The 25,616-nt window shown below is 44.4% G+C and overlaps 1 protein-coding gene across 1 annotated transcript in view; it reads left to right on the top strand.

The window, feature by feature from the left end:
• Positions 1 to 25,517, top strand: part of PRSS54 (serine protease 54) — a 60,286-nt gene extending 34,769 nt beyond the window's left edge. Inside the window, exons 2-4 of the mRNA XM_033129108.1 lie at positions 20,701 to 20,959; positions 21,555 to 21,686; positions 24,966 to 25,517. Coding sequence (XP_032984999.1) covers positions 20,701 to 20,959; positions 21,555 to 21,686; positions 24,966 to 25,490 — 916 coding nt within the window. The 3' untranslated portion in view covers positions 25,491 to 25,517. The remainder of the gene's footprint in view (positions 1 to 20,700; positions 20,960 to 21,554; positions 21,687 to 24,965) is intronic.
• Positions 25,518 to 25,616: the final 99 nt, after the last annotated feature.

Here is a 25,616-nt window from a genome sequence, read left to right as displayed (position 1 = left end):
TGGTTTTCACAATATAAGAACTAAGTTCTGTCGGCGGCCCAAAGAGAACTCTCTGGGGGTTTGGTCATAAGAAGTTCCAAGGAAATTTCCAATGTGCACAGTCCCACTGGAGTGGTCTTAGTCGCTTGGGATGCAATGGAAAAAGGTCCTGACTAAAATCATCAGATCTGCTGCTGCTGGCCCAGCTGTGTTACCCAAGGTGATCCAGGCAAGTCACTGAACCCCGCTTCTGTAAATGGAAGAAGTTGGACTATTTGAGTTCTGTTTTTTTCCAACTCCAAAATTACCTGTGAGGGTTCTTTACCACTTGTTAGGGCTCGAACAAAAAGGTAGCGACAGTGGGGCAACAACGTGGAGCTCAGCCAATGTTTGAGGAAAGCAAAGAAGGGAGAAAAGGCGCCCCAACCAGTGGGAGTTGCCCCCCCCCAGGTGAGGACAGAATTCTCTCCCAGGAGAAGGGTATGAATAGGACGAGTAGATGCTCCATCCAGGTGTTTCCTCTTGCCCAATACGTTTCCCTCACTTCATGGATGTTCTACAATCATATTTCCAGGCGAGCTCCTGGAAAAACTCACCTGTGCTCTAAGTAGTGATGTTTGTTTTCATCGTCCCAAACAGAGTTTGGAATGCTTTCAACTTGTGCAAGTTTGAAAGGGTTGTGTTGGTCATCCTTTAAAAAAAATAATTTTGATTATAGATTTCTGAAGCTTGGACCTCTTGAACTTTCACTTATAATACAAGCTTATAAACACTAACATTTGAGAATCTATTCAAATTGACCATAATGAGATTTAAATGCCACTTCTGTAAAGAGCTTTTTTCTTTTGCCAACATCATTAAATTCTGGAGGCAAGAGACTTGAAGTGTGATCGATCCCCAGCTACCTCTCTATGCCACTTGACACCCCTGGGCCTCTGTGAAACAGTGGCTTTTGAGGATGTTTTGTTTGTTTGGACAGCAACAGAGCATTTTTATCAAATAGAAGTTTAGCTTTGATCTCTAGTACAAAGACAGGTGCTCTGGCTAACGAGGTCCCTTGTAGGTTTCCTGGGCTCACGGCCCATCCATAAGATACTGCTGCAGGGAACTTGAAGGGCGGCTGGAACCCCAAGTTTCAGTGATGCAGAAATATTATAACGCTGTCACCCAGTGAGGGTGGCAACCTGAGGGTGACAGCCACAGAGAGACACTTTCCTGCAAAGTCAGTCAGCCTGTTCAGACTCTGTATTGAGAGTTCATTTAAAAAGAAAAATCTGGATGCTGAGCCAGGCAAATGAGAGTCACCGGACATCAATGAAGAAAATAAAAAAAAACACACCCAAACTGTAATTAAAGTTTTAATATTTTTCAGTAAGCTGACAAAAGTAAGTAGTTTTCTTCCTTTCTTTTTAAAAAAGCAGTTCTTTCTAAAATCAGTAACCCGAAACCAGGGAAAGTGCGTTTGCTTTTGAGCCCTTCTGTCTTGTTGTTGGCAAATAGCAGATTCTCTGCCAAAGACTCCTCAGCGTAGAAACCTTTTGACGATAAGTTTGAGTGCCTCCGCTGGCTGCCCTTTAGGGAAACCGTGAATGTGAATCTTGCAAGCAAGATCGTCACCTACTGGCCAATATAATCCCCTCAGTAAGCGCCAGGATGGCGTTTGGTTGGCTGGGACGGCTTAGGGACGGGCACCTTTAAGTTCACTGGCTGAACTTTCTTGGACAATGTATGAGTGATCGTGTGTATGTGGTCACCTCAGGGAATGAATGAGAGCTCAAAACTTACCCACTTGAGGAAAGAATGTTCCCATTTCTGTTGCAACTCTCCTGGAACCCCCTCAGCCTCTGGAACAACTTGTGTTGTCCCAAATGAACAATGTTTTACAAACTCACCTTGTGAAATAGATGCACTGAAACGACGTCATAGTATTGATTTATGAGTTGCTACGTTTCAAGATCAATCTAACCCATAACTTCTCCCACAAAATATGTCATTTTGGGGGCCATAAGAATAACTAAAGCTGTCATTATAAGGAAGTGGGGCGTCCTCGAGGACCGGTATTTACCCAGCACTGCTCATGCCCAGTACCAGGCTAAGTCTCACTGTGAACCACAGATATTTACCAGGTCCCTCACCTCAAAGACTGCATAGTCTAGCAGTTAGCTTACATCAGAGTCTATTTTAAAACACAGCCAGTGAATGTTCTTTCTAGATCCTTCTTACCAGTCTGTGTGGGTGCAGCATCTGTGCAGATCAGTAGGTTATTCTTTTCCTGAAGTATATTTCTCAAGAGACTATTTGTAATTTAGAAAACATGGTTCAAAGTCAAACAGATCTGGGTTTGTATCCCAGGTCCACTACTTACTAGCTGTGTGACCTTGGGCAAGTTGTTTAATCTCTCTGAGTCTCCTCATCTTTAAAATGTGCATAATAAATTCTATGTCACGTGTTGTTGTGAGGATTAAATGAGATACTGTGTGTTAATACACTGAGCAGAGAGTTTGGTCTATAGTAAAAATAAATGTGTTATAAGTATTTCAATACCTAGATTAAAGGTATTAACTGGCTTTAGTCTCTGACCTGTGGAGTGGGACTTGGTTGGCAAGAGTATTTCCAAAACTTTTACCTTTTATTGCTCTAGCTTTTTAGAGCCACTTTGACCCCTCATATTGAGGCAAAAAAATCTCCAAACTCAGTTTTCCAGTCCTCAGGTGAGGCAGGTGAGGGAAGTGACGCTTGTCCCTCTGCCAGAGGTCACACCAGGTGAGTCTGTGAACACTCATAGAGATCCCATAATGTCCTTGAATTTGACACTGGTTGCAGAATCTATATAATTTTGATTTATCTAAATAACCAGTGCCCATGGACTTTCATTGTTTTGAAGCTGGAGGACTGCCATTTGAAAGTTTTGGTAGTCTTCTTTCTCTGGAGACTGAATGATCACTTTTTGTAGCAGCTGCCTATGCGTGGAGAAAATTAGCAGCATGGGCCAGTCAATCACACAAATATCAAAGGTTCTTGGTGACAACTGTGTGGTCTCTTGTAACCAGAATACCCATGCTTCAAACTTCTTAATTGTCAAGCTTCTCGTGCCATTACACACAGCCTCCTCTGCACGCTGGAATCACCAGCCTGCTGATGCCCGAGTCCCACCCCAGCATGTGATTCCATCTATCTGGGGTGGGATGAGGACATGGAGAGTTTTTAAAGTCCCCAGGTGGTTCTGATGTGAGGCCAATATCACAAACCGCTGTATGAATGCCTGGTTGCAACATTCTTGAATTATTTTATTTCTAAAAGTTCCAAACCATTCAACAACCGGCCATCATGTTCCCTCACTTGGAAACTGAGGATGTGTAGCACAACCATGGTACGAGAGGCCTTCAATTTGCTTGAATTTGATGCCATTTCATTGAGTGTTATCACCTTCAGGATCAGACAGCCTCTGGGGGAGATGAATTCTCCCCCAAGCCCTGGCCACTGGCTGAACCAGGCAGGCCCAAGGGTTGAGGGAAGTGATTGGGCAGCAGCCACTGAAGCACTAGCTTGTTCTGTCCATGTAGCTTAACGCTGCTGAAGTGAGAAAGCCTTAGGGACTTGAAAAAGCTGGAGGATTATCTTTCTTTCCTAGTCTGTAAATAAAGAGAAAGAGGAAGGTGAAGCCAGCCTCATAACCTAACACACCAAGCCTTTCCTATTCACTCAGATAGCAAAGTCTATTAAAATGCAACAATTGCACATTTCGTACTTACAGCTAAAGCGTTTTTAACTCTGTATGTTTGTTAAAATTCTGATACCTTGCTGTTCAAGAAACAAAATGCCTCAACTCCCTGCTTTAATTAAATAGGCTTAAATATTTGTTGTTTTGGCGGATATTTCGCTGGTAATGTTGGTTGTTTCTCTTAATAGAACGTGACAAAAATAATTCACTCAAATATTCATGACTAATTCTTAAGTTAAATGTACAATGACTTCACAGATACTGGTTTCCCTGGGTTTGGATTTTAAAAATTATTATGGTAAAGTACAAGTAACATAAAATTGAGCATTTTGACCATTTTAAAGTGTACAACTTGGTGGCGTTCAACAGATTCACACTGTTATGCACCCATCTAGTTCCATCTACGTAATCAGAACCATTTAGTTCCAGAACGTTTTTATCACCCCTGAATCCACTTAAGCAGTCGTTCTTTATTCCTTCTTTCCCCACATATTGTATGATTCCATTTACATGAAATATCCAGGATAGATTATGAAAGCCATACAGACAGAAAGTAGATTAGTGGGTGCCTGCAGCTGGAGGGGGCCGCTGGGGAGAAATCGGGAGTGACTTGCCAATGAGTATGGGTTTCTTTGAAAGGTAATGAAAATGTTCTAAAATTGATGATGGTGGTGGGTACACAAATCATTCTCTTATTCAGTAAGAGAATGAATACCGGCTGATAAGTGGTAAGGATATGATGTATTTTTTGACGTACAATAATTTTTGTTAATAATTAATTACAATCAAAGGTTTTAAAAATTACTCTCTGCTCTTTGAGCTCCACAGAAGGGCTGGAAGGATCACAGGCTGCATTCAGTAAGTGTTCCTTACTATATAATAGCAACACGTGCTTATTCAAGAGAAAGCACACAACAAAGCAGAAGATCCCTATCTCCTCCCCACTCCCACTCCCCTACATCCTTAATCAGTTCCTCAGGGGTGTGGGTGTGGCCTGTCGGACATTTCTACAGCTATCTTTTCTATAATGTGCTTAAAAAAAACCAAGACCAGAAATGAGCTCCCACTATACAGCACGCTGTATAGCTTGCTTTTCTCCTTCCACAGTAGCTGGCCAAAGCCTTTGGAGGTCCAGGCATTGAGTTGTACCTCCTTCTCAGTACTGGCTGAAGATTCTTGCCCATGCAGAATGGATCCTTAGAGGCACAGAGAGGCTTGAGCACAGCCATCTTTTTTAGGAAAAGCAGATCTCGAAGCCACCAATGCAATGTGCAAGGGGCTCCTTAGAAAAGGGCAGTTTTTGCCCTTTGTAGAGCACAAGTCTATGGCTGGGTGCCATGTGCATGAAGCCATGGAAACTCCAAACCTCCCCGGGCAGCAAAAGGGTCCTGAGTGGAACTGGGCCATAGCCGGAGAGCAGGAAGAGGTGTGAGTTTGCTGCTAGATCTTCGTGGAAATGAAGAGTATTCCTTTTAGTTTCATATGCAAATAAAGTGTGTCTATCTGGGAAGAGTACAACTTAAGATTTCATGACAAAATAAATCATAGTAAGAACCATGGCCCACATCTATAAAAGACAAGTGGTGAAGCATTCGTGAAAACAAAAAAGGATTAAAATTTCCAAAAGTTTGATTTTGAATGTGATGCTGTTGTATAACTGTTGTATAACGTATGTCATCCAGTTAAGGATTTTAGTGGGATAATATCACTGTTTTTCAGTGACTTCTGCTGTTCTTATTGTTGAAAAGGCATAAGTCAATTGCCAGACATGGAATAAAAATTCTTAAGCATAAAAGATACTCCAAGCATGAGACCAGTGAATCGGTCAAGTTTCGTTTGGTCAGAAGTAACAGAAAACTTTGACTCTTATGTAGTGAAGAAGTTTGCTGGTGGGATCTGAGCTAGTTCACAGAAGAGCCGGTTCTCAGGGAGGATGGGACAGGGAGGGACCCCCAATGTGGCAGCAGAGCCCTCAGGCCTGCTGTTGGCCTGGCTCAGCGGCTCCAGCTGTTTTGACCTTTCTGCCCTTTGGCTCAAGACTCAGATTCCAAGAATGGGAGGATCTGATGAGTCTGGCTAGGGTCACAGGTCCTCCCTTGGGCCTGCGGGAATATCAGGCCTGTGTGGTGTTATTGCTCCAATTCACAGAAATGAGGGGATGGCTAAGAGAGTTTCCATGAAGTACAAAAACAGTGATGGGAGAATAGGAGCATATCAGAAATAGAGTGGCTCGGACTCAAGTGGATTCACTTATACTGAGATAATTGAATCTGAGAGTACGATGAGTCTGAGTAAACAGACAAAAATCTATGTGAATAAAACAAACAATAGCAACAACAACAACAACAACAACAAATCCAAAAGTGAAATAAGAAGTCGAACAATGACCACCTGGAAATTACATTTTCCTGTACTGGGAATTCATTAGTCCAGTTTCTAATGTGTGGTCTGTTGCAAAGCTCAGTCCCTTTCAGCTTTGAGCATCACTGCAGACTAGGTGGTCTGAAAAGCCTTCTCATTGCAAAACAGTGCAGAGGACACACCTTTGAGTTATCTTTGCTTTTACAAACTTTAAGAGAAGATTCCAAGAAAAATGAGCTGAGGCCTGGGCTGTCAACAACTGGAAGATGAAAGGTTGGCTTAGGGCAGGGGCTGTCAGCAGCATAGCTATTAGAATACTTACCGTGTTTCCCGGAAAATAAGACCTAGCTGGACAATCAGCTCTAATGCGTCTTTTGCTCCAAAAGACGCATTAGAGCTGATTGTCCAGCTAGGTCTTATTTTCGGAGAAACAGAGTAACTAGTTAGTGGAGAGGGTGGGAAACCAAGCCACAGTCCCTGGTAGTGGCGCCCTCTGGTGACCAGAGTCAGAAGAAAACTCGCTGGAAGAAAGTATACCTAGTTTAGACCCATATGATACCCAAGGATTAAGAACAAGAAACTAACAATCATTATGAAGGAGCATGAGAACACAAGCCACTTTGTGTAAGAGTTAGCAGATAAAGCAAAAAGCATATTTAGAATTCCTCTCCCCTTCAAATAGCAGATCTTGGAATTGTCAGATACCAAATATAGAACAGATATATATGAAATGGTTGAAGAAGTAAAGGATGAAATGACAAAAATGAAGACCAACAAGATACAATCAGAAACAAACATGGAGACTTTTAAAAAATGGATCTTCTAGAAATAAAAATATTTGTTTGTTGAAGTTTTAAAAAACCTCCAGAGGATGGATGAACAGCAGATTAGACATAGATGAAGAGAAAATTAGTAAACTGGAAGGTAAATACACAGTAATCACCCAGAAAACAGCACAGAGTGACAAAACGATAAAATATGAAGGGATAATAAGAGATACAAAGGATAGAATGAGAAAGTCTAACATATATCAATTTGGAGCCCCAAAAGTAAAGAATAGAGAACCTGAAGAAGAGGTAATATTTGAAAACAGAATGGCTGAGATAGTTTCAGAATTTATAAGAAACTATAAATACACAAAGCCAGAAAGCATGATATATTGTAAACAGAATAAATAAAAAGAACTTTATAATTTAACAATTGGATTGAGGGGCGACTTCTCAAAACAGTGGAATCCAGAAGACAGGGAATAAACATCTCCAGAGAACTGAGAGGAAATAATTCTCAACTTAGAATTGTGTACCACCAAAACTATTTTTCAAGAAAGGGGGTGCAAAACCAACAGTTACAGACTAGCAAAACTGAGAACAATTTGCCATCAATAAGTATGTATTATACTAAAGAAATTTCTAAAGGATGTTCTTAGGGAGGAAATAAAAAATACAAGGTATAAGATACCAGGGCTAAGATACAAAAAAGAATAGTGAACAAATGACATAGTAAATATTATTTAAATCCAAACAATCATTGTCTGAATAAAATAATAATAACAAAGTATAATGTATGGGGTTTAAAAAGAGCTAAAATATGGAACAATAATAGCATGAAAATCATGAGGGGGAGATTAGAGTTAAGTCATTTTACTTTTTTTTTTTCCAAAGAGGGCCCAGCTCACAGCTCACAGTAGCCCACGCAGGGATCGAACCAGCAACCTTGGTGTTATTAACACCACGCTGTAACCAACTGAGCTAACCAGCCACCCCAGAGTTAAGTCATTTTAAAGTTGCAGTATTATCATGGGGAAGTTAAGACAATAATTAATGTTAGGAGTGATTAAATGTGCATGATAAAATTTCCATGGTCCTCTCTGCAATAATAGACAGATTGTACAAATTCCAAACTAGGAGCAAGAAAGTGTGGAATGGGCAAAACAAAACAAAACGAAACAAGGCAAGAAAGGAGAAAAGCACAGAAAAAGCAGAAAAACCTTAAAAAAAAAAAAAAGAAGACAGTAAAACAATTCCAAATATATCAATTATCCCAATAAATATAAAAGCAACATACATGCCAGTTAAAAAGACAGAGATTGTCAGTTTGGATTATTTTTTAAAACAATCTGGATATATACTACTTATAAAAGATATACCTGAAGCATAAGGATACAGAAAATTTGAAAGTAAAAAAGCAAAAGAATGGAAAAAGGAATATCAACAAATAAAAATCAGGCACACTTATATCCATATCAGGTAAAATAAACTTTACAATAAGAGGTATTATTAAGGATAGAGATCATAAATATAGCCAATCTGTGTTATCATGTATTGTATATTTGCAAATTTGCCTACTCATTAAAACTTATATTAACCCCCAAATCAATACGTGCAGCGCTTTGCAGTCATTTGCAGACAGGCACGGGGAGTCAGAAAATTGGAGTCACTCAGTGTGCACCTTCCCAGCTGAGGTTGAACAAGGTGGTGCTCTGCCTTCTTGTCTCAGTTCATACTGAAAACAAGTGTCCTTTCTGTGGTCTATTTAGTATCATGGTTTATGCATTTCGGGGCTTTTTGTTGGTGAATTTGCTGTTTAAAATGCCGCCCTCCTCAAGCCTAGTGCTGAAGTGCCACCTGGTGTTCCTAGGCACTAGAAGGCTGTGATATGCCTCATGGAGAAAACACACATATGAGATAGGCTTTGGTCAAATATGAGTTACGGTGCTGTGGGGCATGAGGTAATGAATCAACAATGTATATTACATGAGGTGCCTTTAGACAGAAACACACATAAGACAAGGTTGTGTATTGATCGATTGATGAAAATGTTACGTCCAGATGCACACAGGGTCCTAATGCTGTATATCTTGGAGAAGCAACAGTCAGTATTGTCAATTCAGTGTTTGCCATGCCTTCATAGAACATAGAGACAGAGAATAAAGAGACTCAAGTCTAGTTCAATTCCCCAGGAAGATAGGACAATTCTAAATCTGTATATCGAATAAGATAGCCTCGAAACTTATAAAACAAAAATGGTCATAGCTAGAGGATGAAATTGATAAAATCACCATCATAACAGGAAGCGTCTTTCTTAATTTATTGATAGGTCCAGCAGACAAAAACAGAACAAAACAAAAAATCAGAAAAGATGCTATACTATTAACTTGAAAGAGCTAATTAATTACCTAAAATTGTGATGCATCTTTACGAAATTGACCTCAGGTTGATGGTCAGCATTAAATGGCCCAGTGAGGCTGAGAATTTAATGCCCCTGTTTGTGAGGTCCGCTGGGCCCCGACGGGACTCTGAGCCTTTCCAGTGGGTTGAGACCATTTCTGTGAGGAGATGGGGTTACTGGTGACCTGCACGTGGCTCTTTTTCATGCAGGAATTTCAAGAGGAGTCTGGAGACTCCTCATGCATTAACTTCAGCATCTCAACCCCTACATAGCAGCTCAGTCACTGTTTCTGGTTCTGTAGTGACTTTGGCTCAGTCACTGTTCTGTTTCTGCCCCCATAAAGGCAGCCCAAGGTCCAGACTCAGAAATGCAGCCTTAGAGATGGTTCACTACCCTGGAGCTGGAAGGATGTTGGTTCAAGTCCTGCCCTGGCCACTTTTAAGGTGTGTGACTTTAGGGAAGTGGCTTTACTTTGCCACTCTGAGCAAGCATGTTTCCATCTGGAAAGCAGAGGTCGTTCTTTCATCCTGGCAGGGTGACTGGAATCATGAACGAGAAAATGTACGTGAAGGCTCTCTGAGACTTGTGATGAGGAACACACTGAAGGATCAACTCCCATTTTTCCCACTACCCACAATCGTTCTCATCCTGTTGCACCAGCAGAAGCCAAGCCCTGCTTGGTGTTAAAGGTGACAGAGAATGGTCAGGGCGTCAAGGCTAACTAAAGGGGAAGGAGATAGCGTCTCCATTCGGAGGCAGGCTTCACTTCCTATCCAGCCATCCTTCTTTCCATCAGCCATTATGTTTGGGTCCAATAAATATTTCTTAAGCACCTGCGCCAGCAGCCTGCAAGCCCTCTGGTTCCATGGAGTTACGTCTTATCACAACGTTGTCAACACTTTTCTCAAGTCCTGGCTGCTAGCAGTGGGAGGAGTGCAGATTCCCATCTGGCCCCACGATTTGACAGAGCCCATCGGGTAGCTTGGTTTGGAGCCACTAAAGACAACTGGGCTGGGCCTCCAGGAAAGCACACTGGGAGTGTGAGAATGCCAACAAGCCTGGAAAACCAAACCCACCCTAGTTGTGCGCTTCCTTCGTCCAGTCTGACAAACTTGTGTAGACACAGGGCGGTGGTGAGGAGACAGACAGACCACGGCCACAACTGGACAGGACTTTGTGATCCAGCGAAAGGGATGTCTTCTCCGCCAGACCTGGGGACAGCCAATCTTCCAGAATAGCCCTGCCAAGTTTAGGAAACAGGCAAGCTTTTCATTCTGGCTCCTCCGAAGTCCCCATGTCCAGACGTTTGCGTGGTGACACCATGGTAACCATCATGCCACAATGGAACATTCTTCCCAAGGTGGTAGAAGGCACCCTTCTGCTGGGCTCTGCTGTGTCAGGTCAGAGTGAGTTCGTTTCTCCTTCCGCAAGAGCAGTTCACAGAAGAACTCTGAGAACCGTCCTGACGACAAGACACATCCAGTGTCATGAGCAGAAGGAGCATGGCAACTGAGAATAACACGCAAGGGTTCCTCAGGCTCTTGTGCATTGTTTGAGACAAGGATAGGCCTGGAGGTATGGTGGGCGGTGAACACGTGTGGGTTTTGGATTTAGACAGACCTGAGCTTGGATTCCAGCCGCACCACCTGGCAGCTGTGTGACCTTGGGCAGGCTTCTCAGGGTCTCTGAGTGTCAGTTTCTGAAAACCTGTAAAATGGGGATAATGATAGAGTCTGCCTCATAGGGTTTCTGTGCGAATTAACAAACCAAATGCCGGGGATGTGACTATGTAAAAGTACGAGCTGTCCTTAGTTTAAAGCAATCCAGCATCATTTAAGCCAGCAGAGTTTAGTAGGAGGGGCAAAGCTGGCGTGAGCTTGCACTAAATCCCTGCTTTTTCTTTCGGCAGCATTTTATGGCTACAGAGTTAAGGCAAGCGTTGAATTCCACAGGTCAAAAAACAACGCTTTTCTGAGACCCAACTCTCTGGGAAGCCCAGGGAGTCTGAGTGGATTGAGGAGGGAGGTGACAGGCGTGGGCTGCCTCGTCTCCTCCTTACGAATCCTAACAGAAGATCCGTGCTGGACAGCCGGTCCCTGCCTCTTCACGGCGCGGAAGGGAGCAGTAGAGATGTGACAGGTCTGTCTCGTGTCTTGGAAGCTTGGCCAGTGGGAAGGAAGGTGGCTGGGCCCGTGACGCTGAGGGGAAGGCAGCGCTTTGGGGAGGCGAGGACCAGCCTGTGTGTGTGGCCGCCCTGTGTTCACAGCTGCCCACGGTGCCTGCCGCGACTGTCCTTGGGGACGGCAGAGATGAGAGAGCTGCTCCTGCTGCTGCTGCTCTGTGTCTCCCACGCTTCTGCCAGTGAGTGTGCTCCTGTCTTCCTCCTGACTTAGCTGATCCTGCCACACGGCAGGGGGGATCACCCCGGAAGAGAAACCGGTCCTCAATGTCCGGAGAGGGACTGGGGAAGATGACTCTCGGTGCTTGCGCTGGCAGCATGCCTTGGTGGTGGGAACCAGGCTGAGAAGGAGAATGTGGGGCGCGGGTCTAGGAAACGATGGCTTCAGCAGCCTGGGGCCAGGGCTTAGCTTCCGGAGAGGGTGCAGTTAGAAAAATGAGCCTCGGGCTATGGTGAAGCCCACTGCACAGAGGGGTCAGCAGGAGGCCTGTGTCCCCACCCACAGCTCCCGCCTTGCTCTTCCTGGGGCACCGCCCTCCAGGCACCTGTAGGTGGGGGTGTCCAGATGGGAACCAGGCCCTTCCTGCATTTCTGCTTCAGCATTGTTGCTCCTTGAAGCCTTTTATTATTAAACCAAAAGAGTACACGTACTGCTAACCTGACCCCAGTGGCAGGGCTTGGCCAGGGAACAAGGAGGGGTTTTGGAGGCTGCCAAAGCCTCCATGGGCACAAGTGGCAGCCGCAGTCCCCTCCCTGACCTCCGGGTTGTCCAGGACTCAGACCCAGCCTAGAAAGGGTCAAGTGGCTCTGTCCCATTTTGCTGCCAGCTGGCTGTGGCCCGTCTTCAGGAAGTTAGATGCGGGACATGAGAGAGCCCCCCACCTCGTGCACACGTTGAGAGAACTCCCTACATTCCTTGCAGCTCCAAGGAGACCAAGGGATGCCCACAAAACACAGAAAGGGCCTCTCCTCCCTCTTAAAAAAGCTCAGGCAAGTGACCCAGAGCCAACATTTCATCTCTGGGTCAGATTTCCTCATTACATCCTGGCTTTGCAAGGGTTGTATAAGGTCAATTAGAAATAGCCAATGAGAGCTTTGAAAAAGGAAAAGTCACCACACACCTGTAGGTTTTTGTTGGGTCAGGACGGATCGGTTGACACCTTGTTTACCACACATTGCCAATGTCCCATAAAAACTAAAAACAAATGAAAAAACCCACGAGGAAATCCTTTCTCTGGTGATTCGGAATGACTTAGTCTCCTGACAGACCTCATCTTGCTAACAACCAGCGCTGTCCCTGTTCCAGCAAAGTCTCCAAGTGTCAGTTCCTCGAGACGTTTGGTCACATGATGCCCTATCATAGGAAGGTCTCCTGTGGTCCTCTAATGACAGTGCTGAATGTGACAATCAACTCTAGAGTCATGGTTTGGAAACTGTCTTTGGTGCTCACCTCAGAGGTCACCCCAGCGGAAGCCCTCCCAGACTTCATGCTCTGGGCGGAATTCCTGCCCTCTCCTCTGTACACTCTGGGCACACGGCCTTGTGTCACGAGTCTCTCTGTTCGGCTATCACTCTTCATCGTGTCTGTCTCCCCATGCACTGTGACTTCCCCTGGGGCTGAGGCAGGATCCTGAAATCCTTCCCTTTAAGTCCAGCCCCTAGTTCAGCACCTGGCAGGGCTGGGTGTGCAGGGGAATGAAGGACTGAAAAAAAGCAGCCACCAATGAGCTGACCCAGACTCAGCTAGTGGTACCCATCATGCGGCATTCAGGGCCGCGGATTTAGAAACAGGCACTGGGTACTCATGGTTTGGGATTTACAAATAACAACGTAAGCAGTGGTTTACGTGAAAAAAAGAAATGGAAGCGTCCATTCCGCCTTTCGGTTTAGCATTACTCGTCATGGGGATACAGTTTGCAAAGCACCTTCCCATAACCTCACCTCACGTGATCTTTACAACCCCATGTTCCAGAGAGGAAACTGAGGCCCAGAGAGGTGAAGTGTTTCGCCCCAGGCCAACTGGACTTGAGACACTGAGTCCAGGGCCTTTCTGAAGCCCTAGTAGTTCTCAACCCCAAATACAGGCTAGAATCTACCTGGGAGCTTTTAAGAAAATGCTAGTGTCCGGGCCCCATCCTCAAGGGTGTGGATGAAATGCGCAGTCAGGGTGAGGACCCTTGCATTCCACTCTGCGTAGGTGAGGATGACATGGGCACCCCGGGGGCTCCTGAGGGCAGGGCACAGCGCCTGGCAAGGAGGACATGGGGCAGTGGAGGGCGTCAGCAGCCAGGCACCCCCCACCCTCCTGTGGACACTGTCCTCTAATGATGCCTGGGAAGGAGAAGGTGCAGCTCACCCAACATGGGGCGTTGAGTTTTAGGGGTTCTTCCTGTGCAATCGTTCTAACACAGAGAATCAAGGCATTCAATGACTATGGAACACTATTTTTAAATACAGGGCAATATGGCCCATCTTGGGCCAACACGGGCTGGCAGGGGAGGATATTTTTTAAAACTTTAGTCAACATTTAATGCTCATTTGAAATACAGTCCAGACTGCCCAAGAGACTGTCCACTAGGAGGTGACCCCTTTGAGGGCTCGGGAAGGCACAGACCAACTAGGCCTGGATGGGACCACCTGGCAGGAACTTGGAGCCCCTTGCTGACAAGATGTCAGGGAACGCTTGGTTGGCATCAGGCCTCTGTTCATCACCAGATAATTTACTGAGAACCTACCATGGGCCAGGCACTGTGCCAGCCCCTAGGGATACCCTGGCAAACAAAACAGACATGACAGGGAAAGCCACACATGCCAGTACTCCAAGTCAGGAGGAGCAAACTTGAGGATATGAAATGTGTCTGGAACAGAGACTGTGAGGGGTTGAGAGCGTAAGGAGTCTGGATTCATCCAAACCGATCCTATGTCCTACCAGCTGTGTAACTCAGACAAGTGCTCACCCACTCGGTACAAGTGCTCACCCACTCGGTACAAGTGCTCACCCACTCGGAAGTTCGATTTTCTCATCTGCAAACAGAATGACAATGTCCACCTCTGGTTCTTTTGGAGGAATTGTGTGAAGTAGTATATATCAGCAGTTCTCAAACGTTTGGGTCTCAGGATCTCTTTCTACTCGTTAAAATGACCAAGGGCCCCAAAAGACCTTTTGCTTGTGGAGCTTTAGCTTTCCATATTTATCATATTAGAAGTTAAAACTGGAGAAATTTAAGGCACAAGAACATACAGGTTCACACATGCTATTAGCCATCAGAGTGATGACATCATGTAGCCCCTGGAAAATTGTGTACACTAGTGAGAGAATGAAAGTGGAAAAAGCAAATACAATCTGAGTATTCTCATGAAAATGGTTTTAGCCTTGGAGACCTCAGAGAGGGTCTCACGGAGTCCCCGACTACAGAGGTCCCTGACTACACTTTGAGAACTGCTGATGTGTACAAAGCTTTCAGACACTGCCTAGTGTGCTCAATAGATGAGGGTGGTTATCGGTAGCCTGACATTATTTTTAGATTCAATGATGCCACCGAGCATCTTTTATAGGGAAGGAGACCCACTAGGAAAAGAAACAGGTGGCAGAGTTAGTGGTGACTAAGACACAGAGCCAGACGGAGTGGGGAAGCAGTGAGCGGGGGTCCTGAGGTCTGGCGCGGTGGTGATGGTGGTGGTGACCACCGGCCACCAACTCCTCGCCCCAGCAGTGAGGCCCCCGCAAACCCCTTCCGCAGGTTGTGGCATCCAGAAAACCACCTTTATAGAACCTTCTGAGGAGGGTCTGGTCAGCGAGGAGGAGTTCCCGTGGGTGGTGTCGCTGCAGGATTCCCGCTACACCCACCTGGCTTTCGGCAGCATCCTCAGTGAGTTCTGGATCCTCAGCATCGCGTCCGCCTTTCAGAACAGGCCAGTACCCCTGCCTGTGGGGCTGCACAGCCCCCCCTGGGATGGGCTGGTGGGCTCTGCTTCCTGTTCAGCATGGGCAGGCCTAGAAGGTGGATTCCTGATGACAGAGCAACAGCGCTTGCTGTGCTGTGAGTCTCAGTGTCCTGAAATCACCAGATGCCAAAGATGGAGCCGTCCGGAGTCTTCACCTGCCCAGTAAAATGGTGGTTCCTGCACCCTCCACAGGAAGGGTGCTCCTCCCCATTTTACTGTGATCACAAAGGCAGGTCCCTACTGCTTGTCTTGTTAAGCGAATTGATAGGAGCCCTTATTTTACAACACTTACTCGGCCCTCAGCAATGGGACTGCTACACAAAAACACACATAGAGAAAAGACTTGAAGGAAACACGCAAATACTTTAAGAGCACATATCTTTGGAAACTCAGAATGCATACGATTGCTGTTCTTTGACCATTTTGGTGTTCCCGAGATGTAAAGAGGCTTTACAATAAATGTCCATTCTTTTAAACCATAAAAAAAAAGCCCACAAATGTATTAAAGGAATAACTTTTTTTTCTTTTTTTTTTTTGTAAAACATCTTACCTTTTGACCCAAGGATTTTACTTTTGGGAATCAACATTAAGGAAATAATTTCAACCACTGGAAAAATTTTACGCACAGTTGTTCATAGGATGGTTAAGCACACACAAAACACTGAAAACATAATGTCCAATTATCATGGATAAATATAATATATTACCCTTTTATATATAGTATACACTATATATTATATAGTATAAAATTTATATAAAATACATTTAAATAGTATATATACTTTGATATATAGTACATACGTATACATAATATATGGTATATAAATAGTGTATATAACGTATAGCATATTACATAATATATAAATAACTATTGCTCACATATATTATATATACATACAGAGTATTACTATAACTGGCTAAACAAATTATAGTACAAGTCCTTGATAGAATATTGTGCAGCAACTGAATTTTTTAACATGCTACATATTTTTAAATTGAAAATACATGTATTTAAATGAAAATACATGTACATAGTATAATGTTCATGAGGAACCAAAGGATACACAGGAAAAAGCTTCTCCTCTCTCCCTTGCCCTCTAGTCACTAGTATCCTTGCTTGGAGCCATTTGGTCACCAGTTTCTAGGGTATTTCTAGGGTATTTTTCCTTAAATACTCAATACATTTATGGATATCTACATACCTTTAGGGTCTATCTATATTGATTCTTATATCTGTTGACAGAGGGGGAAAACCTGCTGATCCCCATATGCGTCTGCTAGGGTTGCCATAACAAAATACCACAGACAGAGTGACTCAGATAACAGAAATTTAGTTCTTACCCTTCTGGAGGCTGGAGTCCGAGATCAAGGCGTTGGCAGGGTTGGTTTCTCCTGAGGCCTCTCTCCTTGGCTCGCCGGCTGCCACCTTCTCCCTGTGTCCTCACATGGCCTTTCCTCTCTGTGCGTATGAGTCCACTCCTGGTGTCTCTTCCTCTTCTTGTAAGGACACCAGTCCTGTCGGATCAGGGCCCCACCCTTCTGACCTCATTTAATCTTAATAACCTCCTTAAAAGCCCTATCTGCAAATACATTTGGGGTTAGAGCTTCACCTATGAATTTTGGGGGACACAATGCAGTTTACAACACCTCCCACTACAACTGGTAGGACATGATACATAGTATTCCACTCTTAGCTTTTTCACTCTGTTGTGAATGTTGGGAGACCTTTTTCTTATTGATACATGCACAGTAGCCACATTCTTTTTCACCAGCTGCACATTATCCCATGAAGGATGCAGCATAATTACAGTCCTTTAATGATGGAAATATGCAGTTTTCAGTCTTTTACCAGGACCCACAATGCTGCATATGCAAGTATATTGTAGCATGAATAACCTAGGAGTAGAAAGACTGGACTAACTCTTAATAGTGATTGGCGACTAGCCCTCCAGAGAGGTTCTGCTTTTGATGTAGTGTTTTCATTACTGCTATTTTCTGTTTAGTCTGCTGGTTTGGTTTTGATTTTCTCTTTGACTCAGGGTTTCATTAAGACAGAATTTTTAAATATCCAGGTGCTAAGGTGTTTTGTTTGGTTTGGTGGCGTGGTTTAATTTTGAGTTATCCTGTGTGATGATTTAGGAGTTGTTGAGTCTTTCCTTGTGGTCTACTATATGTCGTCCATGTGAATATATTCCACAGGGAAACTTAAAAGTTCATTCTCTGTCTTTGGTGCACAATTTAATATATAAAATTGGGGCAGGGAGTCTTCATGATCCTTCCTAGGCTCACAGAGGTGAATTAAAATCTATCATGTACAAGCTTCTGGCTCTTTCTCCTTTTGTTTCCTGGAGTTTTCACTCTGTGGACATTGGGTCATTTGCTGCACATGTTTATAACTGTGAGGTCCTCACTGTAGACTGAATTCTTTCTCATCATTAAGTGCCTTCCTCTGTCTTACTTCACGCTCTTCTGCTCTGATGTTCAGAATGAAACTCCTGCTTCTTGTTTTTATTGGAGGTTATGTTTTCTGTTTTTATTGCTTCCTGTTTTGCTTTTCATTATATGGCCTTTGCTTTGCTTTGTATGTCTCTGCTGACAAATTTGGAAACTCTGAATTTTTGCTCTGGTGTTCATCTTCACGGAAGACACTGAAGTCCTGTTTCTTCCCTGGACAGTCCTTTCTAGACTCCACTGTGGCCAGCCCCAGAATTCCCCAATTCACTTTTTCCCTCCTCCTCCTGCATGATTCAATTTACAAAAATTATATATGTGCTTTAATTTTTACCTCCATTCATATCCATATTTACACATCCTTTTTACTTCATGTTAGCTGTAAATAAATCATATATTTAGACGCCTATAAAAGATGAGAAAATTGGTGTATACACCTACCTCTGACTTTTTTTTCAGCTTTAGTTAAACCATTTGGTTATTGCTTGGGTTTACATTTTTACTCTAATCTAAAATTTTTCAAAGTTCTTACTTTCATTTAGTCCAACATCATAATGAATTCCATACTTACTGACAGTCCTTTTGCTGGATTTTCTCCATTCAACACTAGCATTGGCTAAATTTGTCTTCAAGTAGTTTCTTAAGGGACACCCAAGAACCATATATCTCCTTGGATTTTGCATATGCAGAAATGTTGTGCTGCCCTTAAACTTGAATGACCACTTAAGTATAGAATTCATGGATCACAGCTTCTTTCTTTTGAGGACTTAATAGACATTACCCCCTGGCTTCTGGTATTGAATCTTTCTGTGGAGAAGTCTGAGGCAGTCAGATGTTTTTCCTCCATAGGTGGGCGACCACACATCCTAGTATGCCTGGGAGAGGCCCGGTTTATCCTAGTACCTGTTATCCTAGTGTCCTGCTGTTAGCATCCTCTTTCACTCTTACGAGTTCCCTGGGTTAGACAATACGTTCGATGGCCAAAGTTAAGATGACAATCTTTTTTTTTTTTTCTGTCTGAATGCCCAAGGAGTCCTTCTTTGCCAATGAATTCCACCAACTTTACTAGTTGTGCTGGATCTCTCCCATTTGCCCCATCCAGACACACTCTCTACTCTTTTCTACCCTCTGGGTCCCAGGGGGCTGACCTGTGTGGGTTATACCAATAGGCGCTCTTGCCTTCTGGGTTCCAGTTGGGCATGGCCAAGGGGAGCACTGGCAAGAGATCAGAGGGAGGAGGAAGAGTGAGGTCAGGGTTCTTGTTCCCCTGAGAGGTACTGCAGACTGGATGCCTCCTCCAACCAAGTGACCCAGTTCCCACAGCTGTGACCACGCCCTCCCCTTGTGTAGAGCCTAGAGTGGCGCCAGCACCCCGTTGTTACCCCAGCAGGAAGGGGTACTGCACTATTCCCTGTGGTTTCCCTACATCCTGCCAAGACCTTTGGAAAGAGTCCCTTTGTTAAACTTTCCTCAGTTGACCTCCTCTGAGCATGCCATCTGTTTCCTGCTGGGAGCTGACAAGGACATGTCTCCGTGTTGATCATTCTGTATTTGTTTTTCTCTAGGATAGGGAGTACCCTTCCAAACTGTAGCGGTAAGTCTTATTTTCAGAAAACTTTCTTAAATTATATCTTGAAACATTTTTTCTATTTCATGATTTTAGTTACCTTCTTTGTGGTCTGCTGACCCGCCCTGGACTGCTGTATTGGTCATTTCCCCCTCCAGCCTTTAATATCCATTTCATTCTGGTTGCTTTTCTTGGGCTGATCTTCTGTGTCCCTTACTGTGTTTTCTGTGGTCTCTACTCTTTATGCAGCTTCCAATTTGGCCTTTTTTTGGTGGTGGTTTATTTCTTTTCTATCTACTTCTTTGTGGAGAAGCATGTTCACCCAGCTTTTCTGACTGTGCGGCAACAGGTATCATCTACAACCCCCTGCACATCTGCTGTCCGTCACGGCCTTTTTTTTTTTTTTTTTTTTTTTTTTAATAAGAAAACTTTTTTTTTTTTTTATAAGATATTATTGGGGAAGGGGAACAGGACTTTATTGGGGAACGTCTGTACTTCCAGGACTTTTTCCAAGTCAAGTTGTTGTCCTTTCAATCTTAGTTGTGGAGGGCACAGCTCAGCTCCAGGTCCAGTTGCTTCTGTTAGTTGTAGGGGGCGGAGTCCACCATCCCTTATGAGAGTTGAGGAGTCAAACCGGCAACCTTGTGGTTGAGAGTCCACTGGCCCATGTGGGAATCGAACCGGCAGCTGGAGCATGGAGCTCCAACCGCCTGACCCACTGGGCCAGCCCTTCCTTCACTGCCTTTTGTCAGCCCTTCCTCTGATTCTGAGGTTTAGATCCTCTGGTGTCTCTTAGTTTTATGGTTTTGTATTTGTTTCTCATTCTTGTAGTTCCTTGGGTGATTCCTAAGATGAGAACGGGAAAACACCCCACTGAGCTCCATCATTATTAAGACTGGAATTTCTCTGAAGTGTATTTACAGAGTACACAATATGGAAAGACATTCATTCAAAACATTAAGTGCTAACTAAAATCAAGAGTCAAGATTACATCGTTGGTATAACAACAACTATGTAAAAAAACAGTATGCATAAAAACAAAACAAAACAATAATCAGCCATAATATAACAGATTATCTTTAGGTGGTGGGACAAGTGATGTTAAGATAGAAGACTCCCAAAGATTCTATGGGCTTGCAAGGCGGGGAACATGTCTAGGAGTGTAGAAAATATTTCCTGGGACTGGGTCCAAAGGATGAGTAAAACTTAGCCCAAGGAAGATGAGTTGGAGGAGTGTTCCAGGCTGAAAAAACAGTCAATATGAAAATGGGAAAACGTGCAGCTCCCTTGGTGCCTTGGCTTCTCAACATCCCCTTGCTCACTCTCTAGGAAGGATGCCGTCGCTATGGTTGGTATCGCTAATATGGATGCCAGCGTGATTGCTCATGAAGAGTATCCAATCAATACCATCATCATCCACGAAGACTTTGATAACGAAACAATGACGAATAACATAGCCCTCCTGAAGACAGACACGGCGATGCAGTTCAACAACCTGGTCCGGTCCATCTGCTTCCTTGACAGAGAGCTGCATATGCCACCAGCCTTGCGGAACTGCTGGGTGGCAGGATGGAATCCCACGTCTGCAGTTAATGCCTTCCTTCTCCTAGAGGAGGCTGTGTGGATGCTAGCAGTGGGGGTGACTGGGATGAACAATTCTAGGCCTTACGTTAATAATGCAGGGGACTCAAAGTTCTAGATTTGGGCTGGAACCTTCACCTGAGTCAAGATTCCTGGTGCTTGCCCTTTCCGGGGCCATTCTTACATTTGGTCCTTTTTCTTCTAGTCCTACACCAAAATTGGAAGAACATAGGCAGTGGACAGCCTGAAATTAATGTAAAGTTATGGAGGGGTCCGGGGACATTATTCCCTGAACTAGAGCCAACTGTTCTCTTCTCTAAGCCATCCTTGTTTTCTTTTATTCTTGGGAAATAAACAAGGAATTGTATTCTCTATAGATGTGGAGAAAAAGTGAATATGTTCTCTGCCTATTTTCACATTCAAGTTCAAAGCAAAAGCAGTTTTCAGTAAAATCTCAGACACAGGTCCTGATTTCTATGAGGAAAGGGGTTTTATTAGAACATTTTCTACTCACTCCCATCTGGACGTGTGAGTTGTAGTTGAGTTGACCAAGGGAATGTCTTCTTGATAATAATTCTTGGGCTCTCTGTTGCGTGGTCCAGACAGGAAATCACATGACAATGAGTATCCTGAGGAAAATCTCCGTGACAGACACCGATCTGTGTCCCTTACATGATTTCCAGAAAACAGGATGTGGCAATCACAGAGAGGAGGAAACTGATGCCGTCTGCTTGGTAAGAACCCGCTGGAGCAGGAGCTCCATGCTGAGAGTAAGCAGTGGTCACTTCAAGGGATGGTGAACTCTGTGAGGGCAGGGACTGTCACTTGAGATGCATGGCTATCTGCAGGGTGGACAGCGCTTGGCAGATAGCAACTGCTCAATACAACATCTGAATGAACTAACCAGTCACCATTTTCAGTGTAACATGAGTAAGCATGGCTAAGTCACAGATGTTTTCTCAGTAGCTAAAAGTTTGGAAGTGTGAGTCCAAAGCAAGCATGCAGATATACTCTGAGCACGTCTACAGTGTGGAGTCACTGTATGCAGCTTCTATGGAACCTAGATTCTGATGCTATTTCACATCAGTTAGTGGGTCTTTTTTTTTTTTTCCCTGTAAAAAGCCCTGCTCTTTACCCAGGTGAGGGCTGTACAGATGTGGCTGCCCTAGTGCCCCAGGAAAATGTGCAGAATTCCCAAATACCTGTCCAGGCCCCCCCATAGCCATACCTGGAGAAACTGTGGCTTATCAGACCGCAGTTAATACACGTCAGAGACAAGAACGCAGGTCCACCAGATTTCCAGGCAGGGTTTCCCTCCTCTACTCTAAAATTGTCTTTCTGAAATGTTGATCACCCCTTTTCCTCTAAGTAGCCTTCAGGATTCCCTGATGAGAATTATTTTTTTCCAGAGGATGTAGAGACATTTTTTTAGAGAAAGGGGAGAAAAATACATATATCAACGCAATTCTAACAGTCATTTTCATTGTGGAAGCATGAAGGACTTCCTTTCAATAAGCAGTAAGTTTGCCCTTCCAAAGTTCGTTCCACATTTATTGAGTACTGGACTCTGCCAGGGGGAAGACTGTAACAACTTCTTAAATTAGATAGTGTGTGAAAATACAGCAGAAGACATAGCTAGTTAACAAAATCCTGCCCTCAGCCATTCTATCAATCCAGCACCATAGGTCACCAAATCTAAGATGCACCACTATGTTCCGTAATACCAAAACAGAAAAAAATGCTGCCAGTTAAACTCTGATATCAACAGATTAAAAGGTACATCCCATTTCAAAGATGTTAATTTTGTAAGAGCATCTTAGATTCAGTGGAACATGGTAAGTTGTGTATACGCTAAATGATCCCCTCTTTAAACCACCTGCAAAGTTCAAATTTGTTTTTAACTGTAGCACACCTTTGTTTTTGAACAGAATTGTGCTTGCAAAGCATCTCAGACATAAAAATGGTGACTTGCTCTTATCTTGGAAGTGTGTTCTAGAGTCCAGACATCCTCAAAGCCACACTTCTCACATGCAGAATAAACCACCCAGATTCAGTATCTGCCCAATAGGTCCCCGGAAACCCAATAAAAGCAAAATCACTCTGAATTCACCCCCTCTTTCCCCACAACTGTTAGGGCTTTTGCTGAATATCAAGGTTGACGATCACGCAATGAAAGAACCCCTCCATGCTGGGGTCATATCCTGGGAGATGATGTAGGGCTCCTCCAAAGGTGCGCCTGGAGCTTTTTGTCTCACCTATTTGTGCTTCAAAAGTTACATCCCTGCAGGTTATGCGGAAGAGAAAAGGCAGCATATTCTACATCTGGGTGGAATGGCAACTTGCAAAAAACATGCAGTAGCTGGGGGTGCTACACAGTCATTCATCAAACTGTCCTGAATTGCATTCTTTTTCTTCCTTAAATTACAAAACCCCAGCTACAATGACTAGAAATGCGACTGGTGAAAGGAGGGGAGACCACGGCACTTTTGCCAGAGAGCTTGTCTGCCCCAGGCAGACATGATGGGGTATAGACAGGAGCCTTCTCACCAGTCTAGGATAGCCAGCCTGCACTCTGCGATGACATCTATCCTCTACCGTTGGGCAGTACTGGGATGAAAACAGTAGATTGTGAAAAACTGAAAAATCAAGTTCTAGACTAAAGCACTCCCTCCCATCTAACGAGAAGCACAGAGCAAAGTCTAGAATGTCATCCTCATGCAGCTGGCACAGGACAACCCGGGAATTATGTGCTCAGCTTTGCAGAGCACACTGCCCTGCTGTCTAGCTTGCACTCACCCCTTTCTTCTCCCATTTGCCTGGATTTCTAGCCTAGTGTGGCTTCCTCAGAAAAAGGGAGGTTTAGTGAAAGAGGATGGGAACGGGCAGGGGCCAAGTGGCCATTTTTGCCTCTCTGCTTCTCGTTGTTGAGTCCGTTCAGGTTGCTTTCCATTGTCAGCTGCAGCCCCCTGCCTCCCTCCGTGCCTCAGTGCAATCAGCGAGAGCAATGTGTAAGTGCCCAGCTCTTCTAACCAGGCAGGCCACACAGGTCAAAGGGGGTTGGCCAGCCTTTGGACGACAATCCTCTTCTGGACCAAGGTGGACCATGGGGAGGGTATTCCTTTCAGAGGGGGCCTGGGAACAGGACATGGAAGGTAAATTATACCTAGTAGCTGTCTTGTTGCTTTTCCCATATTTCTCAGCTTTTCACATAAAAATGAGGGCCTTCTCTAGATACCAAGATATTAGCAGCTGCTTCTTTATTGAGTGCACACAGTGTGAGGGCGCTGTGCTAGATGTTCTGCCTGTGTTACTGGAATTAACTGTATTCCCACTTTAGCTCAAGAGAATTAAGTAACTTGCCAGGGTCCCATATCTAGCTAAGTGTGCCAAGCTTCTACCCACTCACTGAAGTGAGGAAAGGTCTGTGTGGCAGAATTCCCAAGTCCCAGGGGACGGCTCCTATGGGAGCAGGGAATGCTAGGAGCAGGGGCTGGGGAGCAGGTGCATGGACAGACGGCTGCGCAGATGGCACACCTGTGACCCTAGTCCAGTGTGGGACCCCAGGAAGTGTGAGTCTGACCCTGGTAGGACTGTGGGTGAAAGGGAGCAGCTTAAACAAAGGATGGAAACAAAATAGAGAGGAGAAGGAAAAATGAGAGTATTCCAGGCTATCAACAGATGAAAGAACTACCAACATTTGAGGAATGAGAAACCAGAAGGAGAGGATTTAGTCAAAGTACAGGAAAGGGGCAAGAAAATGAACCGAGAACCAGGAAGCTACAGGCAAACGACGGAAATCTACAGATAATTGGTATAATAAAAGCTAAAGTCATCTGTTAGAATTTGTGGTGGTGCCTACCGAGATTGGAAACAGTATCCTATCATTTACCCCATTTTCAGCAAGAATCAGTGTAAAACATTTTTAGAACAAACCGTGAATTGCAGAAGACTATCTTAACAAAGAAAAGATGTTTTTTTTTTTTACAACTGAAGCCTTCTGCCCTTTGTCACAGGGGGACCCAGGAAACCCAATGATGTGCCAGCTGCAGCAACTGAATCTGTGGGTGCTGAGAGGAATCCTGTCGCAAGGCGGTGAGAAATGCCCTGGCCTGTTTCTGTACATCAAGGTGGAAGACTACAGTGCCTGGATCATGTCCAAGACTCGGACCACCGGCCTTCCCCTGTCTTCCTTCCACCACTGGCTGAATTCGGTTCCTTTCTCCAGCTACTCGTCATATGTCGCTGTGACAATGAAGAAATATTCTAGGCGGGGTCAGGTTGCATGGCCCCAACTACACTTCCAAGGACAAAGAGGGGCCACCATACCTTCATGGCCAACAAGAAGCTCCAGAGAGAGTCTAGACTTCAGTGTAAAGAGTGGAAGGGGCTCAGGCAGGTCTCCTGAGCTGGCCGTACAGCCCGTGTACTATGACTATTATGGTGGGGAGGCTGGGTCTATTTCAGGTCAGAACGGGTTACATCAGCCCCAAGAAATGGTCTTGTTTTTTCTGTGCTTGTTTCTTTGCAGTGGCATATAGTCTAGGAGCTAAGCCTCCAAACTGAAGAGTGTGCTCAGAATGCTGAGTGCTAGACATGCGCCAGGATGCCTTGGGGTCTCTTTTTGATAGTCGCCCACCTGGGCTGCGGACAGGCCCGTGGCACAT

Source organism: Rhinolophus ferrumequinum, chromosome 15, assembly GCF_004115265.2.
Source record: "Rhinolophus ferrumequinum isolate MPI-CBG mRhiFer1 chromosome 15, mRhiFer1_v1.p, whole genome shotgun sequence".
Classification (NCBI taxonomy): domain Eukaryota; kingdom Metazoa; phylum Chordata; class Mammalia; order Chiroptera; family Rhinolophidae; genus Rhinolophus; species Rhinolophus ferrumequinum.
The sequence above is the reverse complement of the archived record's forward strand: the minus strand, read 5'-3'. Positions and strand labels throughout refer to the sequence as shown.